Source organism: Panulirus ornatus, chromosome 23, assembly GCF_036320965.1.
Source record: "Panulirus ornatus isolate Po-2019 chromosome 23, ASM3632096v1, whole genome shotgun sequence".
NCBI classification, from domain to species: domain Eukaryota; kingdom Metazoa; phylum Arthropoda; class Malacostraca; order Decapoda; family Palinuridae; genus Panulirus; species Panulirus ornatus.
Genome location: NC_092246.1, coordinates 13,322,335 through 13,341,847, shown reverse-complemented (window position 1 = coordinate 13,341,847; position 19,513 = coordinate 13,322,335). Strand labels below are relative to the sequence as shown.

Sequence of the window (19,513 nt, the reverse complement as noted above, 5' to 3'; positions counted from 1 at the left end):
ACTTAAATCTAACTTAGAATAGAGAGGGTTAAGAGGTGCGCTAACCTGCATTTGATTCAGAATCACCAAAGGCTTCGATAGCCTAGATCCAACAAGCTATTCATAACTGAATTCAAACAGCAACAGACCACTGGATCCTGACGAGGCTGTTTGTGACAGCGGAAGAGCATAGAGACTCTTGAATTAAAGTGGTATTCGTATGAAGACAGATCCTTCAGAGGAAGCCCTGTATCCTCGTCATATAGTTAAGGAGGTGCAAATAATGTCAGTCGTGGATTTGAAGCGAAATATTGGTCAAAACTGTGCTTAAGTGTGTCTATGGTGCTGCTCTCTACTATTCTAATTAGTATATCATTCCATATGTCGGCATTCCTGTTGAAGAAAAGTACCTTGCCTCATTGCAGGTAAAACGTTTGCCGTCGAGTTTCTATCCATTAGTACAAGTGATCTCAGGCAAATGTCCTTAAGTAGCTCGTTCGATTGAAATGATTAAAGTCTTTAATGATTTTCAATACTTTTATTAGATTACCTCCTGAAAAACTCTTTTCAGAGCTAAGAAGGTTTTAAATTTGTTTAGTCAGGCTCTCATAGTATTCGTTTCTAAGTCTGGGAATCATCTTGGTTGCTCACTTCTAAACTCTTTCCATTCCGTCTGTCTTTCCTCAAAGTAGGGTGAACAAGATCGAAATTATTGAGGCCTTTTGATGGTTTTGATTACTTGTATTAATCACCTCTTAACCTACTCTTTTCAAGGCTAAACAGGCTTTAAATTCGTTTAGTCGGCTTTCACAGGATTCGTTCTTAGGTCTGGAATCATCTTGGTAGCTCGCCTCAGTGCTCTTTCCATTCTGTGTATGTCTTTCTTCAATAGGGTGAACACAACTGAACACAGTATTGTATTCGAAGTGGAGACTCACCATTGAGTTGTGAAGGGTAAGAATGATATCCCAAGACTTAAATTTGAAAGTCCTTCCCATGAATCCAAGAATTTTGTTCGTTCTTTCTTACTGCATCTGTGAACTTGTCTCCTTTTCCTGATCTTGCTTTTGTATTCCAACAAGATTCATAATGCAGCTTGGTTTTCATTTTCACTACCGCTATGTAAAACCTTGCATTTATCATTATCGAAATTAATGCTTCTTTTTAGCTCAGGCCAACAGTTTGTCCCTATCAGTTTTAAGCAGCAGACGTTAAGATTCTGTTGCAAATGTATCATGATAATAGTAATGATAATGATAATATGATGATGATGATGATGATGATTATGATGATGATGAAGAAGAACAACAAGAACAAGAAGAAGAACAAAAAACAACTAAACAATAATAATAATGATAATGATAATGATGATAATGATAATAATAAAAATGATAATAATAATGACAATAATAATAATAATAATGATAATGATAATAATAATAATAATAATGATAATAATAATAATAATAATAATAATAATAATAATAATAATAATAATAATAATAATAAAAATAATTGATATCTTATTTAGTCAATTTGTAACATATACAAACTGAAACCCTTCTTTGTGTATCCAGAGCCACTTCGGCCTCGTTTTAGAACAAGACCCTCTCATACACATTAGCATGCACGTTCCCTCCACTACTTTGAAAGTATTACTGAATCCTTTCCAAGCTACGACCATAATGTTTTCATTAGCGACATCAACCTATGTTTGCCTGCATCACAGGCACTTTTGAAAGTTAGTTGAGCCAAACTTTTTTCTTACTTCATCATTATGAACGAGATCCTCATTTGCAGCTGGAGCTAAATCTAAAATGCTTTGATCACCAGTAGGAACACTAACTGTGCTAGGGTGCAATCAAGCACCCACGCCCCGTAGTCTTTGAAAGAAATTACACCACTTAGATACCAATTTGTTGAAATCTTCAATCATGATCGTATATTTTTCATTACAGCTTTCTTCCAATTGATGATAAAAGTCTTTCGTCTACCTCTGGTGTCTGTGCTGGGGGGACTGTAAATTAATCCTACTATCGTTTTTTTTTGCAAAGCTTATCGTTAATTTCAACAAAAATGGAATCTACCAAATCATCTTCCACAAAACGTTTTAATACGAGATTAAGATAAGCATTAACGAAGAGCAAGACATCACCGCTTTGTTGACTCTCCATTTCAGTGTCAAAGCAGTGTACCCAGGAACTGCATATGCGGCGAAGAAATCTGTTTTACTGTAATATCTAACCAACATTCGTCTGATGTCATTCGAAGCAGTTAATACAATCTCTTGTGAAAGATTTTACCTCGAATTAGGCGAGGTACTCTTTCTTCAGCAGGATCCCTAATATATGAAATGAAAACAAATCTAGCAGAGAGCTTTAGGAAAAGACTAATGAATACATCGCTTCAGATCTGTGACTGATATTATTTGCTTTTCTCTAGTAACGTTAAATGTTTACAGGTTCTTTTTCTTATGTAGACTTGTGTCTTTCTACTCTCATTGCAACAATGATCTCAGTTTCGCAATGATCTGTGAGTCTCTCATCTCTACCACTATTACAAATGACCTCGTCAGCATCTTTTACTTAGTATTCCTATGGTTGTGTACATATTGGATTTCATTGTATTATATGGAATCTGATACAGTACAGGAGAGAGTGACCTCCGTAATGAGCAAAAAAAAAGTGGAAGAAAATAACTCATATTTGGTAGACAATAATAGCATAGACAAAAATGACAAATTTTCCAAGGTTAGCCTGCTCATTGATCACCTTAGAACAGTTTAAAAGGATCTCTATCACAACTTGTTAGAGATTCCGTTCAACGGGCGAGTCATCTCTGAAGCAATACGTTCATAAGATACACCGCAAATGTGGGGAAAAATTTCCATTATGGCTGACCATAAAGGTATGGTTTACGAATCGATGCCTGGCAGAAGCAAGATGAATCCAGTAAATAATTCTGATGTACCATATCCTAGCCATAGTTCAAATGCAGTTCTGCAACCATGAGAAACTATACGTCAAGAAAATAAGACTGTAAGTTGTAGGTTGATATCTGGTCGAGTTTTCTGTCCCTTCTTCAGCATCTGGTCACCCGTTGCATTATGATGTGGAACACTGCAGACCAGAGGACTGCCATTGCTGACGTTCGGCACAGATAAACTAGAAGCAGGACGTAGCAGGGGAACCTATGATGAGCGGGTGATCATGTACGAAGGCATCATAGTCACAGCTCTACAGTAGCTTGACACTAGATCAGTATATTTTGTCTACCTTTTCTACATCTTGCCCAATAATAAAGTGTGCGACAGAATCCTGAAAGGAAAGAATGAGATCTCCATCCCTAAAAGTCAAAATGCACAGTGAGCACGTGAGGGAACGTCGACCTGCATGATCCATCTCTCTCATATTACAAGATGCTCCTCTGCTGAAAGACGGTAGTATTGGTAGTAATGAACATCTGGTTGTTGTCATGACGTGCAGTACACACACCCTGAGAATCATCGATAACAGGAGGTAAAAGTCTCTTCTTTAGTTCTAACTGAGACTGGCTAAGTCTATCAAGATGAGTAACAAGGATGTCGTCAGAAAGCTTGGAAGTCCTTCTGGTAGTCAGGTGACAACTGATCATAATGAAACAAATGTAGGAAAGCAAACACGGCTAATTCCAGTGAGTAACTGGCAATCAGAAGATGGTATACGTCACTCCTCTGGTGTCATATTAGATTGTCATGTACTGGATGAAATAGCAAGCAACCTGTGTTGTTGTGCTAAAGAGTTGCCTAAAATACCAACGGAACCCCGATGGGAGACTGGTCACCCACTCTTGCTAAGCAATAGATATATGGATGGATATACAGAGACATAGATGAACTCCTGTTGTGAAAGTCTTCGAAGCATAGATCCGTTAAGTAAACGTAATTTACATCTACTTTTCTAATAAGCTAACATACAGCATGCCAGCCATTTACAAGGACCATATTCATAGTGGGAGTGAATATGGTCATAGAATTATCCTTACCCCATGAAGAAGGTGTTAGCGATAATTCAGCTGGAGGAGGTACAAGGATGACGTTAACGGCCTTAACGGCCTGGTGGTTTACAAGGGCCTAATACTCAAACAACCAACCAACAAGCCAATAGCTTATTAATTAATAGGCTACATACATGGTAAAAGAGCACGTGGTCCCAGAACCATCTTTAAGACCTATAGAGGTGTTGTTAATTTTCTTCATTTGATGAGTGTAAGGTCAAGTTGATGGCCTTAAGAAACTGGTAGTTGACAAGCCTAAAGCTTAACCACCCAACCAACAACTATTCGCTGCCAAACTGAACACATGCAATGTCGTATAATTACATAAATAAACGATTTAGATGATGTTTTTATCACTATTACTTAGACTCATGTGTTGAGGACTAGTTGGTCCTTTTCATATTCAAATCACGTAAAGAATACATAATTAGAAAAGATTGACACAAATGGTTTTCTTATGTGTTCCATCACTATATTCCCATCACAGGATCATTTTTCACTAAAAAATATTTTGAATGTTAAGGAATGGATCATATAAACATCATAAATCAAGCTATTCTGTTCACTGATTACTTGACTATCACATGATCATTAGCAATCTATCCTCTGCAGACATTGGCATTATGAAACTATCAAAGTTGAAAATTATATGACTACAAATCTTCACTCACCTGCATATCTCTATTAATTTCTTGGACGTCGGGGTCGGTGCTCTGGTTGAAGTAAAGAAACGTTGTCCCTCCAAACTGAATCCCGCCCCAGGACCAGCCATCTCGGGCCAGAAGGTCTTGGAAGGTGTTGATGGGGAGAGTCTTGCCCTGGACTGAGAGGTGGGACACGAGGGAGGAGCGGTAACCTATGCCGATAACCACACATGACAACAGCCAAGATCCCACAAACACCTGTGTATGTTTCAATAAGTATATTGTAGGAATTCTAACTCTGACGCCTCATGTCTACTTTACATGTTTAGTATGAAATTTCTACATAATGAAAAATATCTAATGTATATGATTTGAATATCAATGTAGTCTAAAATAAGATATCTGTAATGTGGAAAGTCGGTTATGCCTGTCCTCTGACTCTGGAAACGCCGAGGGACTTACCAGAGGCGCGATGACTAACCCTTATACACAGCAATTAATCCATTTTCTTTTCTGTATAGACTTTCTGGCGGCTGGGGGTAATATATTTTTTGGAAAATATGTCGTTAACTATCGGGTTTTACCGGCCGTATGGGAGGAAGGAAGAGGTAAATGGTACGCTGCTACACCACTGAACAACGTCATTTCGCCGTTCTCTAACACAAGGGAAGCATCTGGCATTGTAATCCAGAGACAAAAGGTTAATAGCCTTCTGCTTAGCGTTTGCATCCGACTGAATCTTTGGCGTACATGTGATATAAAGTCTTGACCGACAGAGGAGCACGATAGCCGGATTCTACTAGTATAGATCTATATTGTATTCTCTCTCTCTCTCTCTCTCCACACACACACACATACACACACACACATACACACACACACACACACACACACACACACACATATAGATATATATATATATATATATATATATATATATATATATATATATATATATATATATATATATACATATATATATATATATATATATATATATATATATATATATATATATATATATTCTTTTTTTTCACACTATTGGCCATTTCCCGCGTTACCTAGGTAGCGATAAGAACAGAGAACTGAGCCTTTGAGGAATTATCATCACTTGGCCCCCTTCTCTGTTCCTTCTTTTGGAAAAGGAAAATTAAAAACTAGAGGGGAGGATTTCCAGTCCCCCGCTCCCTTCCCTTTCAGTCGCCTTCTACGACTCGAAGGGAATACGTGGGAAGTATTCTTTCTCCCCAGTCCCCAGGGATAATACATATTTTTATATATACATATATATCATACAAACCTCCAAGAGTCAGGATCGAACCCGGGACCCCTGTGCAACAGGTGGGAGCGCTACCACTAGGCTAAGATCACTCCTAGCGGTATCGCTCCCGCCTGTTGCACAGGAGTCCAGGGTTCAATCCTGGCTGTTGGAGGTTTGTATGTTCTATGATGGTGCCGGTTCATATGCACTTTGTTCGTATATATATATATATATATATATATATATATATTCTTTTTTTTTTTTTTGCTTTGTCGCTGTCTCCCGCGTTTGCGAGGTAGCGCAAGGAAACAGACGAAAGAAATGGCCCAACCCACCCCCATACACATGTATATACATACATCCACACACGCAAATATACATACCTACACAGCTTTCCATGGTTTACCCCAGACGCTTCACATGCCTTGATTCAATCCATTGACAGCACGTCAACCCCGGTATACCACATCGATCCAATTCACTCTATTCCTTGCCCTCCTTTCACCCTCCTGCATGTTCAGGCCCCGATCACACAAAATTTTTTCACTCCATCTTTCCACCTCCAATTTGGTCTCCCACTTCTCCTCGTTCCCTCCACCTCCGACACATATATCCTCTTGGTCAATCTTTCCTCACTCATTCTCTCCATGTGCCCAAACCATTTCAAAACACCCTCTTCTGCTCTCTCAACCATGCTCTTTTTATTTCCACACATCTCTCTTACCCTTACGTTACTTACTCGATCAAACCACCTCACACCACACATTGTCCTCAAACATCTCATTTCCAGCACATCCATCCTCCTGCGCACAACTCTATCCATAGCCCACGCCTTGCAACCATACAACATTGTTGGAACCACTATTCCTTCAAACATACCCATTTTTGCTTTCCGAGATTATGTTCTCGACTTCCACTCATTCTTCAAGGCTCCCAGGATTTTCGCCCCCTCCCCCACCCTATGATCCACTTCCGCTTCCATGGTTCCATCCGCTGCCAGATCCACTCCCAGATATCTAAAACACTTTACTTCCTCCACTTTTTCTCCATTCAAACTTACCTCCCAATTGACTTGACCCTCAACCCTACTGTACCTAATAACCTTGCTCTTATTCACATTTACTCTTAACTTTCTTCTTTCACACACTTTACCAAACTCAGTCACTAGCTTCTGCAGTTTCTCACATGAATCAGCCACCAGCGCTGTATCATCAGCGAACAACAACTGACTCACTTCCCAAGCTCTCTCATCCACAACAGACTTCATACTTGCCCCTCTTTCCAAAACTCTTGCATTCACCTCCCTAACAACCCCATCCATAAACAAATTAAACAACCATGGAGACATCACACACCCCTGCCGCAAACCTACATTCACTGAGAACCAATCACTTTCCTCTCTTCCTACACGTACACATGCCTTACATCCTCGATAAAAACTTTTCACTGCTTCTAACAACTTGCCTCCCACATCATATATTCTTAATACCTTCCACAGAGCATCTCTATCAACTCTATCATATGCCTTCTCCAGATCCATAAATGCTACATACAAATCCATTTGCTTTTCTAAGTATTTCTCACATACATTTTTCAAAGCAAACACCTGATCCACACATCCTCTACCACTTCTGAAACCACACTGCTCTTCCCCAATCTGATGCTCTGTACATGCCTTCACCCTCTCAATCAATATCCTCCCATATAATTTACCAGGAATACTCAACAAACTTATACCTCTGTAATTTGAGCACTCACTCTTATCCCCTTTGCCTTTGTACAATGGCACTATGCACGCATTCCGCCAATCCTCAGGCACCTCACCGTGAGTCATACATACATTAAATAACCTTACCAACCAGTCAATAATGCAGTCACCCCCTTTCTTAATAAATTCCACTGCAATACCATCCAAACATGCTGCCTTGCCGGCTTTCATCTTCCGCAAAGCTTTTACTACCTCTTCTCTGTTTACCAAATCATTTTCCCTAACCCTCTCACTTTGCACACCACCTCGACCAAAACACCGTATATCTGCCACTCTATCATCAAACATATTCAACAAACCTTCAAAATATATATATACATATATATATATATATATATATATATATATATATATATATATATATATATATATATATATATATATATATATATATATATATATATATATATATATATTATTCCCTGGGGATAGGGGAGAAAGAATACTTCCCACGTATTCCCTGCGTGTCGTAGAAGGCGACTAAAAGGGAAGGGAGCGGGGGGCTGGAAATCCTCCCCTCTCGTTTTTTTTTTTTTTTTCCAAAAGAAGGAACAGAGAAGAGGTCCAGGTGAGGATATTCCCTCAAAGGCCCAGTCCTCTGTTCTTAACGCTACCTCGCTAATGCGGGAAATGGCGAATAGTTTGAAAGAAAGAAAGATATACATATGTATATATATATATATATATATATATATATATATATATATATATATATATATATATATATATGTATATATATATGTATATATATATATATATATATATATATATATATATATATATATATATATATATATATATATATATATATATATATATATATATATATATATATATATATATATATATATATATATATATATATACATATATATATATATATATATATATATATATATATATATATATATATATATATATATATATATATATATATATATATATGTATATATATATATATATATATATATATATATATATATATATATATATATATATATATATATATATATACATATATATATAAATATAGATATATATATATATAAATATAAAATATAAATATAAATATAAATATAAATATATATATATATATATATATATATATATATATATATATATATATATATATATATATATATATATATATTTTTTTTTTTTTTTTTTTTCATACTATTCGCCATTTCCCGCGATAGCGAGGTAGCGTTAAGAACAGAGGACTGGGCCTTTGAGGGAATACCCTCACCTGGCCCCCTTCTCTGTTCCTTCTTTTGGAAAAAAAAAAAAAAAAAAAAAAAAAAAAAAAAAAAAGGAAAGATTGACCAAGTGGATATATGTGTCGGAGGTGGAGGGAACGAGGAGAAGAGGGAGACCAAATTGGAGGTGGAAAGATGGAGTGAAAAAGATTTTGTGTGATCGGGGCCTGAACATGCAGGAGGGTGAAAGGAGGGCAAGGAATAGAGTGAATTGGAGCGATGTGGTATACCGGGGTTGACGTGCTGTCAGTGGATTGAATCGTGGCATGTGAAGCGTCTGGGGTAAACCATGGAAAGCTGTGTAGGTATGTATATTTTGCGTGTGTGGACGTATGTATATACATGTGTATGGGGGTGGGTTGGGCCATTTCTTTCGTCTGTTTCCTTGCGCTACCTCGCAAACGCGGGAGACAGCGACAAAGCAAAAAAAAATATATATATATATATATATATATATATATATATATATATATATATATATATATATATATATATATATATATATGCAATAGATCCTGGGGTACCCATCTTCAGTAGGAGGAGACAAACAAGTGCCACAATCATTTTCCCATAACATCCTTAAATAACATCACGAATAATGTACATCATTAAGCACCACCAGACACAACTCTTACACGTGCGGACGATGTTTGCCCAGCGGAAATGAGTAAAGAATCTTTAGGACACATGGGAGGGAGAATCTAATATGAGTGAGTTATAGTAAATGTATAAAATCAAGTCTCAGGTTATGGTACATGGGGGAGACTAAGAGACAGCAGAACTTTAGTATCTTAGAACAATTGTTCTAGACAGGAAGGCCATGAATATCTAGGGATGTTCGGAGGGTATTCTATGGGGCTTAAGGACTGAAAATTACTGTTATTAAATAAGTCTGTTCTACTCTCTATATTTGCATGATTGATCCACAATAGGTTATTGATGGACCCTAATGATAGTGTATTCACCTGGCTACTACTATTAGTAGGGGAGTCAGCGGACGGCTCCGCTAGCAAGACGGCCCAGATAAAGAAACAAGCAGACTCGAGACCGATGCTGCGCCGACCTGACGCCCAAGACCATGTCCTCTGCAGTAGCCACAGGATGACGCCAGAGGCAGCGGTGCACACGATGATCATCATCCAAACTTTGCCTGAAATGAAGGACTGAAATGTATCTACGTACCGTCTACATCTACGTGTTTTCAATCCGATGCTTATGGTGGTGGAAGGGATATTCCAAAGATCTTCATCGTTTAGTTTATCACATAAAAATACTATGACTTCATTGGAGGTTTGTGAAAAGGAAAACAACAGCATAGAGTATGATATCAGTTCTAGAAAAGCTGAGTGTTAGCGATACATTTGGTACCTCCAACGAGGCGTTATATGATGAAGAACCCAACCTTAACTTATATTTTTTCATTATGGTTTTCTATTCTCCATCTATGTACATCCTAGCTCCAAAATATAGAAATATCGTGTATACACAAACTTTATATGAATTCCACATTACCTTCAAATGGCATCAGAAGAGCTAGGTGTCGCGGTAATGCCCCGGGCTTTAGCGAGACTATGAGCAAAGGATCATGTGAGTAGATCCTGGAGTGGGATATGACCTTCATCCTTGGTGCTGATGGCGTCAGGTTGAGGGAGAAGTCTGCCTGGTGGTGCTGGAGGGTCCCCACGATGCCTGACCAGTTGCCACCACTCAGGGGAACACCCCACGTCTTATCCCACGGCTCCCGCACTTCATAACTGAGAGAATACTAAGCCATGATGTTACTGAGTATGTCTTATCTTGTCTCATTTCCCTAAAGTATCAAATGGATATAGTTCAGTGATGCAAAGTAATTCTGTTCTTAAAGCATTTCTCATGTTTAAGGCTTCAGTCACAGACAAAAGCTCACATCAAGGCCTGGTCTTAATTGAAATATAGAGAGAATTATCAGATGGAAAAAGAAAAGACAAGGGAAAGGATTTAAGAATTTTTGAGAATGTTAAAATACCTATCTTTTGCCTTATGTACACAACCTGTAATCAAGTAATAATCCAATATTCATTTCTTTACGTATTCCATCTTTCAAGAAATGTGCAAGGTTGCCTAGATTATATGATAACTGGTTTATTTTGTGTAAGACATCTCAAAGTTTGACAGTAATCTTGCTTCTTCGATAACGAACATCAGAAATACAAATTAATTCAAACATCAGCAAACCACTGGGTCTTTTTGAGGTTGTATGATGGCAGAAGAGATCGGAAGAAGGAAATTAGTGATGTAAGAAGTAAAAAACATCTAAATGATGAGAAATTTAAGTAAATTTTACATGTAACTAATGGGGTTATCACATGGCATTAAATTTTTCTTTACTTTTTACTTTCTACACTTGCTGGATACATTCTACAGTGTCGTCCAGATTAGCGAGAGACCTGGATAATGACGCCTAAGCCATTTAATCTTTACATTTACTCATGACTTTTCGGAGTCAAATGAATATCTTTGGTACGAATATTAAAGATATTACTAAATGACTTTTATGATATTCTTGTAATAGAAAAAACAGAATGATGATAAAAGAAAGACATTAGTATCGTATCGGGACTTTTATTACTATTATGCAAAGAGGAAAAGATTCTCTTTTGATATGTTTGTTTACAACTAGACAATTATCTTAATCTATAGCCTCATTATCATTTATATTTTTTTCATATATTTCTATTTTTGTATTTGGTGTATACGTTTTGCCACTGGGCAAAGTGATTTTATAGAGTTTGCATTTTAATTTTTGTTCCCAGTTATCATAGACTTTAAGCACTATATTTGGTCATAAAATTCTATACCAAGTGAGTACAAATATCAATAGATTTAGATATCCCAGAATTCCTTTTATGTAGCAAATATATATTGTATAGATTCTCATGTTAAGTTTTTTAAGCGATAGAAAAGGTGCTAAAGTTGTACATCTATTAAGGTTAAAAAATGAGCTTAGAAAATGCCGAAACGCCAAAAAGGTGCAACAGTTTCATTTCTTTTGTTATGAGTCATAGAAAAGGTTTATGAAATGCCATAAAGGTGCAATGCTATAATTTCTTATGTTGTTTAGATATATCATCACTATGCCCGATTTATTCGATACATTTTACATAGAAGAAACAGAATATTGTTCTGCTAAACTACATACGGCATGCCTATAAGTGTTTGAACGAAAATTATGACAAAAACATATATTCAACTTTCCTGGAGAATAAAAAGAACAAATCTAGTTAGAAGTATACCGCATATATATATATATATATAGATATATATATATATATATATATATATATATATATATATATATATATATATATATATATATATATATATATATATATATATATATATATATATAGGGGGTGACTGTATTGTTGACTGGTTGGTAAGGTTATTTAATGTATGTATGACTCATGGTGAGGTGCCTGAGGATTGGCGGAATGCGTGCATAGTGCCATTGTACAAAGGCAAAGGGGATAAGAGTGAGTGCTCAAATTACAGAGGTATAAGTTTGTTGAGTATTCCTGGTAAATTATATGGGAGGGTATTGATTGAGAGGGTGAAGGCATGTACAGAGCATCAGATTGGGGAAGAGCAGTGCGGTTTCAGAAGTGGTAGAGGATGTGTGGATCAGGTGTTTGCTTTGAAGAATGTATGTGAGAAATACTTAGAAAAGCAAATGGATTTGTATGTAGCATTTATGGATCTGGAGAAGGCATATGATAGAGTTGATAGAGATGCTCTGTGGAAGGTATTAAGAATATATGGTGTGGGAGGCAAGTTGTTAGAAGCAGTGAAAAGTTTTTATCGAGGATGTAAGGCATGTGTACGTGTAGGAAGAGAGGAAAGTGATTGGTTCTCAGTGAATGTAGGTTTGCGGCAGGGGTGTGTGATGTCTCCATGGTTGTTTAATTTGTTTATGGATGGGGTTGTTAGGGAGGTAAATGCAAGAGTCCTGGAAAGAGGGGCAAGTATGAAGTCTGTTGGGGATGAGAGAGCTTGGGAAGTGAGTCAGTTGTTGTTCGCTGATGATACAGCGCTGGTGGCTGATTCATGTGAGAAACTGCAGAAGCTGGTGACTGAGTTTGGTAAAGTGTGTGGAAGAAGAAAGTTAAGAGTAAATGTGAATAAGAGCAAGGTTATTAGGTACAGTAGGGGTGAGGGTCAAGTCGATTGGGAGGTGAGTTTGAATGGAGAAAAACTGGAGGAAGTGAAGTGTTTTAGATATCTGGGAGTGGATCTGTCAGCGGATGGAACCATGGAAGCGGAAGTGGATCATAGGGTGGGGGAGGGGGCGAAAATTTTGGGAGCCTTGAAAAATGTGTGGAAGTCGAGAACATTATCTCGGAAAGCAAAAATGGGTATGTTTGAAGGAATAGTGGTTCCAACGATGTTGTATGGTTCCGAGGCGTGGGCTATGGATAGAGATGTGCGCAGGAGGATGGATGTGCTGGAAATGAGATGTTTGAGGAAAATGTGTGGTGTGAGGTGGTTTGATCGAGTAAGTAACGTAAGGGTAAGAGAGATGTGTGGAAATAAAAAGAGCGTGGTTGAGAGAGCAGAAGAGGGTGTTTTGAAATGGTTTGGGCACATGGAGAGAATGAGTGAGGAAAGATTGACCAAGAGGATATATGTGTCGGAGGTGGAGGGAACGAGGAGAAGAGGGAGACCAAATTGGAGGTGGAAAGATGGAGTGAAAAAGATTTTGTGTGATCGGGGCCTGAACATGCAGGAGGGTGAAAGGAGGGCAAGGAATAGAGTGAATTGGAGCGATGTGGTATACAGGGGTTGACGTGCTGTCAGTGGATTGAATCAAGGCATGTGAAGCGTCTGGGGTAAACCATGGAAAGCTGTGTAGGTATGTATATTTGCGTGTGTGGACGTGTGTATGTACATGTGTATGGGGGGGGGGGTTGGGCCATTTCTTTCGTCTGTTTCCTTGCGCTACCTCGCAAACGCGGGAGACAGCGACAAAGTATGAAAAAAAAAAAAAAAAAAAAAAAAAAAAATATATATATATATATATATATATATATATATATATATATATATATATATATATATATATATATATATATATATATATATATATATATATATATATATATATATATATATATAGTTGTAGTTACAATGAATTAACCATACACTTGAATGGCAAAAAGTAGAAACTTACAATTAAGATAAGTGAGATACAGCATTGATAATAAGATCTTGCACATACATTACAAAAATGGTTATCAAATATGCAGCACATACACTAAACTACAGTTTTATACAACAGAAAAAATAACAATAGAGGAGAAATAATACTTCCCACGAATTCCTCACGTGTCGTAGAAGGCGACTAAAGTGGACGGGAGCGGGGGGCCAGAAACCCTCCCCTCCTTGTATTTTAACTTTCTAAAAGGAGAACAGAAGGAGTCACGCGGGCAGTGCTCATCCTCCTCGAAGGCTCAGATTGGGGTGTCTAAATGTGTGTGGATGTAACCAAGATGAGAAAAAAGGAGAGATAGGTAGTATGTTTGAGGAAAGGAACCTGAATACTTTGGCTCTGAGTGAAACGAAGCTCAAGGGTAAAGGGGAAGAGTGGTTTGGGAATGTCTTGGGAGTAAAGTCAGGTGTTAGTGAGAGGACAAGAGCAAGGGAAGGAGTAGCACGGGGTTAGTGAGAGGACAAGAGCAAGGGAAGGAGTGGTGGGAGTATGTAATAGAGTGTAAGAAAGTAAACTCTAGATTGATATGGGAAAAACTGAAAGCTGGTAGAGATGGGTGATTATTGGTGCATATGCACCTGAGCATGAGAAGAAAGATCATGAGAGGCAAGTGTTTTGGGAGCAGCTGAGTGACTGTGTTAGTAGTTTTGATGCACGTAACCCGGTTATAGTGATGGGAGATTTGAATGCAAAAGTGAGTAATGAGGCAGTTGAGGGAATAATTGGCGTGCATGGGGTGTTCAGTGTTGTAAATGGAAATGGTGAAGAGCTTGTAGATTTATTTGCTGAAAAAGGACTGGTGATTGGGAATATCTGGTTTAAAAAGCGAGATATACATAAGTATACGTATGTAAGTAGGAGAGATGGCCAGAGAGCGTTATTGGATTACGTGTTAATTGACAGGCGCGCGAAAGAGAGACTTTTGGATGTTAATATACTGAGAGGTGCAACTGGAGGGATGTCTGATCATTATCTTGTGAAGGCAAAAGTGAAGATTTGTAAAGGTTTTCAGAAAAGAGGAGAGAATGTTGGGGTGAAGAGAGTGGTGAGAGTAAGTGAGCTTGGGAAGGAGACTTGTGTGAGGAAGTACCAGGAGGGACTGAGTACAGAATGGAAAAAGGTAAGAACAAAGGACTTAAGGTGAGTGGGGGAGGAATGGGATGTATTTATGGAAGCAGTAATGGTTTGCGCAAAAGATGCTTGTGGCATGAGAAGCGTGGGAGCTAGGCAGATTAGAAAGGGTAGTGAGTGGTGGGATGAATAAGTAAGATTATTAGTGAAAGAGAAGAAAGAGGCATTTGGATGATTTTTGCAGGGAAATGATGCAAATGAGTGGGAGAAGTATAAAAGAAAGAGGCAGGAGTTCAAGAGAAAGGTGCAAGAGGTGAAAAAGAGGACAAATGAGAGTTGGGGTGGGAGGGTATCATTAAATTTTAGGGAGAATAAAAAGATATTTTGGAAGGAGGTAAATAAAGTGCGTAAGACAAGGGGACAAATGGGAACTTCAGTGAAGGGAGCTAATGGGGAGGAGATAACAAGTAGCGGTGATGTGAGAAGTATATGGAGTAAGTATTTTGAAGGTTTGTTGAGTGTGTCTGATGATAGAGTGGCAGATATAGGGTGTTCTGGTCGAGGTGGTGTGCAAAGTGAGAGGGTTAGGGAGAATGATTTGGTAAACAGAGAAGAGGTAGTAAAAGCTTTGCGGAAGATGAAAGCCGGCAAGGCAGCGGGTTTGGATTGTATTGCAGTGGAATTTATTTAAAAAGGGGGTGACTCTATTGTTGACTGGTTGGTAAGGCTATTTAATGTATGTATGACTCATGGTAAGGTGCCTGAGGATTGGAGGAATGCTTGCATAGTGCCATTGTACAAAGGCAAAGGGGATAAAAGTGAGTGCTCAAATTACAGAGGTATAAGTTTGTTCAGTATTCCTGGGAAATTATATGGGAGGGTGAAGGCATGTACAGAGCATCAGATTGGGGAAGCGCAGTGTGGTTTCAGAAGTGGTAGAGGTGTTTGTGGATCAGGTGTTTGCTTTGAAGAATGTATGTGAGAAATACTTAGAAAAGCAAATGTATTTGTATGGAGCATATATGGATCTGGAGAAGGCATATGATAGAGTTGATAGAGATACTCTTTGGAAGGTAATAAGATTATATGGTGTGGGGGTAAGTTGTTAAAAACAGTGAAAAGTTTTTATCGAGGATGTAAGGTTTGTGAGGAAAGTGATTGGTTCTCAGTGAATGTTGGTTGCGGCAGGGGTGTGTGATGTCTCCATGTTTGTTTAATTTGTTTATGGATGGGGTTGTTAGGGAGGTGAATGCAAAAGTTTTGGAAAGAGGGGCAAGTATGCAGTCTGTTGTGGATGAGAGTGCTTGGGAAGTGAGTCTGTTGTTGTTCGCTGATGATACAGCGCGGGTGGCTGATTCGTGTGAGAACCTGCATAAGCTGGTGACTGAGTTTGGTAAAGTGTGTGGAAGAAGAAAGCTGAGAGTAAATGTGAATACGGGCAAGGTTATTAGGTACAGTAGGGTTGAGGAAGAAGTCAATTGGGAGGTAAGTGTGAATGGAGATAAACTGGAGGAAGTGAAGTGTTTTAGATATCTAGGAGTGGATTTAGCAGCGGATGGAACCATGGAAGCGGAGTGAATCATAGGGTCGGGGAGGGGGGCGAAAATTCTGGGAGCATTGAAGAATGTGTGGAAGTCGAGAACATTATCTCGGAAAGTAAGAATAGGTATGTTTGAAGGAATAGTTGTTACAACAATGTTATATGTTTGCAAGGCATAGGCTATAGATAGAGTTATGGGGAGGAGGGTGGATGTGCTGGAAATGAGATGTTTGAGGACAATATGTACTGTGAGGTGGTTTGATCGAGTAAGTAATAATGGGGTAAGAGCGATGTGTGGTAATAAGAGTGTGGTTGAGAGAGCAGAAGAGGGTGTTTTGAAATGGTTTGGTCACATGGAGAGAATGATTGAGGAAAGATTGACCAAGAGGATATATGTGTCAGAAGTGGAGTGAACGAGAAGTGGGAGACCAAATTGGAGGTGAAAAGAGTAAGTGAAAAAGATTTTGAGTGATCGGGACCTGAACATGCAGGAGGGTGAAAGGCGTGAAAGGAATAGATTGAATTGGAACGATGTGGTATACCGGGGTCGACGTGCTGTCAATAGATTGAACCAGGGTGTGTGAAGCGTCTGGGGTAAACCATGGAACGTTCTGTGGGGCCTGGATGTGGAAAGGGAGCTGTGGTTTCAGTGCATTATTACATGACAGCTAGAGACTGAGTGTGAAAGAATGTGGCCTTTGTTGGCTTTTTTTTTCTAGCGCTACCTCGCGCACATTTGGGGGGAGGGTGTTGTTATTTCATGTGTGGCGGGGTGGAGATGGAAATGAATAAAGGTAGGCAGTATGAATTATGTACATATGTATATATGTATATATGTATGCGTTGAGATGTATAGGTATGTATATTTGCGTGTGTGGACGTGTATTTATATCCATGTGTATGTGGGTGGGTTGGGTCATTCTTTCGTCTGTTTCCTTGCGCTACCTCGCTGACGCGAGAGACGGCAATAAAAAGAAAATAATAATAAAAAACTGTTCCACGATGTACTTTTTCTCATTACTACTTTGGTTTCAACGTTGAAAGACCATTTGTTCTTGTCAGGAAACCGAGCCTTCATTGTTGAAATGGGCCTTAAATTTTTCTCTCATTAGATTCTGTAATGCACCCTGGCTGTAATTATGTCATTGTCCCCGATGAAAGGTTTCAGTAGACGTCAGGCTTTGCCCGTCGGCGATAACCCAACGAGGCAAAACATTAATGCCAGTCATCCTAACAAGCAGGACGCAAAATGATTCGGGGGAACAATCTCAGACTGCTAATCATCGTTTGATAATTCCTCTGCCTATGAGGTTACCGCTACTAGCCGAGGGTCCCTTCTGCCAAGGTCCCATCTATCTTCTTCCTCAGATCCCGTTCTCACTCTGATCCTCCTCCTCTTCCTCCTCCTCCTCCTCCTCCTCCTCCTTCTCCTCCTCCTCCTCCTCCTCCTCCCCCCACGACCTTAAGAGGGTCAGGATAGTGAACAGGGAACCTGCTCGTTACGTACAGAATCACTGGAAACGAGTGACCGACCATATTGTAAACCCCTACAGACGGGGTTGGTCCTTCACTGGTCAACTGCTCTTTATAAAAACGCCAAAATTATGTCTGAGTAAAAACTTAAAAATAAAAGGAAAAAAAAAAACACTTACCTAAAGTTAAGGTGAGCAGCGGCAGTAGTGAGGATGCGAAAATCAAGGGAATCCAGAAGTGATAATGGGCCGTCCGGGTCGGCGCTGTCCTTCTCGTAGGCGATGAAAGGGAAGTAACTGAGCGTCACGACCCTCACAGTGTGGCCCATAAAGTCCTGAAGTTTGTCTGAAAACAGGACGGAAAACATACGAGGAAAATCTACCTCACCCTTCAGTCTACCTCGTCAGATGAATGTAATTTCGTTCTTATTAGAAGTAATTCCGTCAGGACATTTGGAGTGACTTACCAGATTACCAGATTGCCAAGTCGGGAAAATATATCTTCAGTATGCTCCGCTCAGCTCTACATAAAACACTGAACATATATTTGATCAGTTTAAGAATGATAGATCTTGGTATAGATAATACAACAGCTCTTCGCTATACCAATCCGAAATATAAATGATCCGTGTAAAGGAATGGAAGACTTTAAGCAAGCAGGTATTTGCTTTTCTTAGCATCTATGAGTCAAGAATGCACCACTCTATAGACATTTTTGTTTTATATATATCAATGACATATCAAAGTATATAACTGATTTTCTGACGACTATTTAAAGAATAAGCTTTTGTTTGTTCTTAACAATTGAGGAAACTTCAGCAGAAAATGCACTTTTGAACAGAATTCCGATAAAGCCAATAAAGGCTGACTCGTCATCTTAATTTCTTGTTAATAGTTTTCATATGAGAGATGAAAAGTGAGGTGCTTGTTGCTAAGTCTTCTGTACGAGTTTGGCATCGGAGAAGAATATTTTTTGAAGATTTCTAACCAATTTACCACCGGTATCTAAGAAGAAACCCAGGCTTCATAAAACATTCGTCTTGATAAATGGCGTCGTGATTATATAAGTGATTGACTGGGGACAGCATCACATTTCAAGGCTGGTTTGAAGGTCTCTAAAAGCTGCATCTACTGAAAAGTTACAGAGGGAACCATGCATACCCTGAAATCTAGGTTTAATACAACACGCTCTAGAAAACTGGGTGTCGAATCAAGTTGGTATCTGCCGTCAAGGAAGCTCAT

At 38.6% G+C, this 19,513-nt stretch overlaps 1 protein-coding gene across 1 annotated transcript in view; it reads right to left on the bottom strand.

Moving 5' to 3' along the window:
• Positions 1-19,513, bottom strand: part of LOC139756675 (glutamate receptor ionotropic, kainate 4-like) — a 29,230-nt gene that overhangs the window by 9,429 nt on the left and 288 nt on the right. Inside the window, exons 2-5 of the mRNA XM_071676331.1 lie at positions 18,452-18,617; positions 10,456-10,697; positions 9,909-10,093; positions 4,686-4,916 (exon numbers count right to left, since the gene is read on the bottom strand). Of these exons, the coding sequence (XP_071532432.1) occupies positions 4,686-4,916; positions 9,909-10,093; positions 10,456-10,697; positions 18,452-18,617 (824 nt within the window). The remainder of the gene's footprint in view (positions 1-4,685; positions 4,917-9,908; positions 10,094-10,455; positions 10,698-18,451; positions 18,618-19,513) is intronic.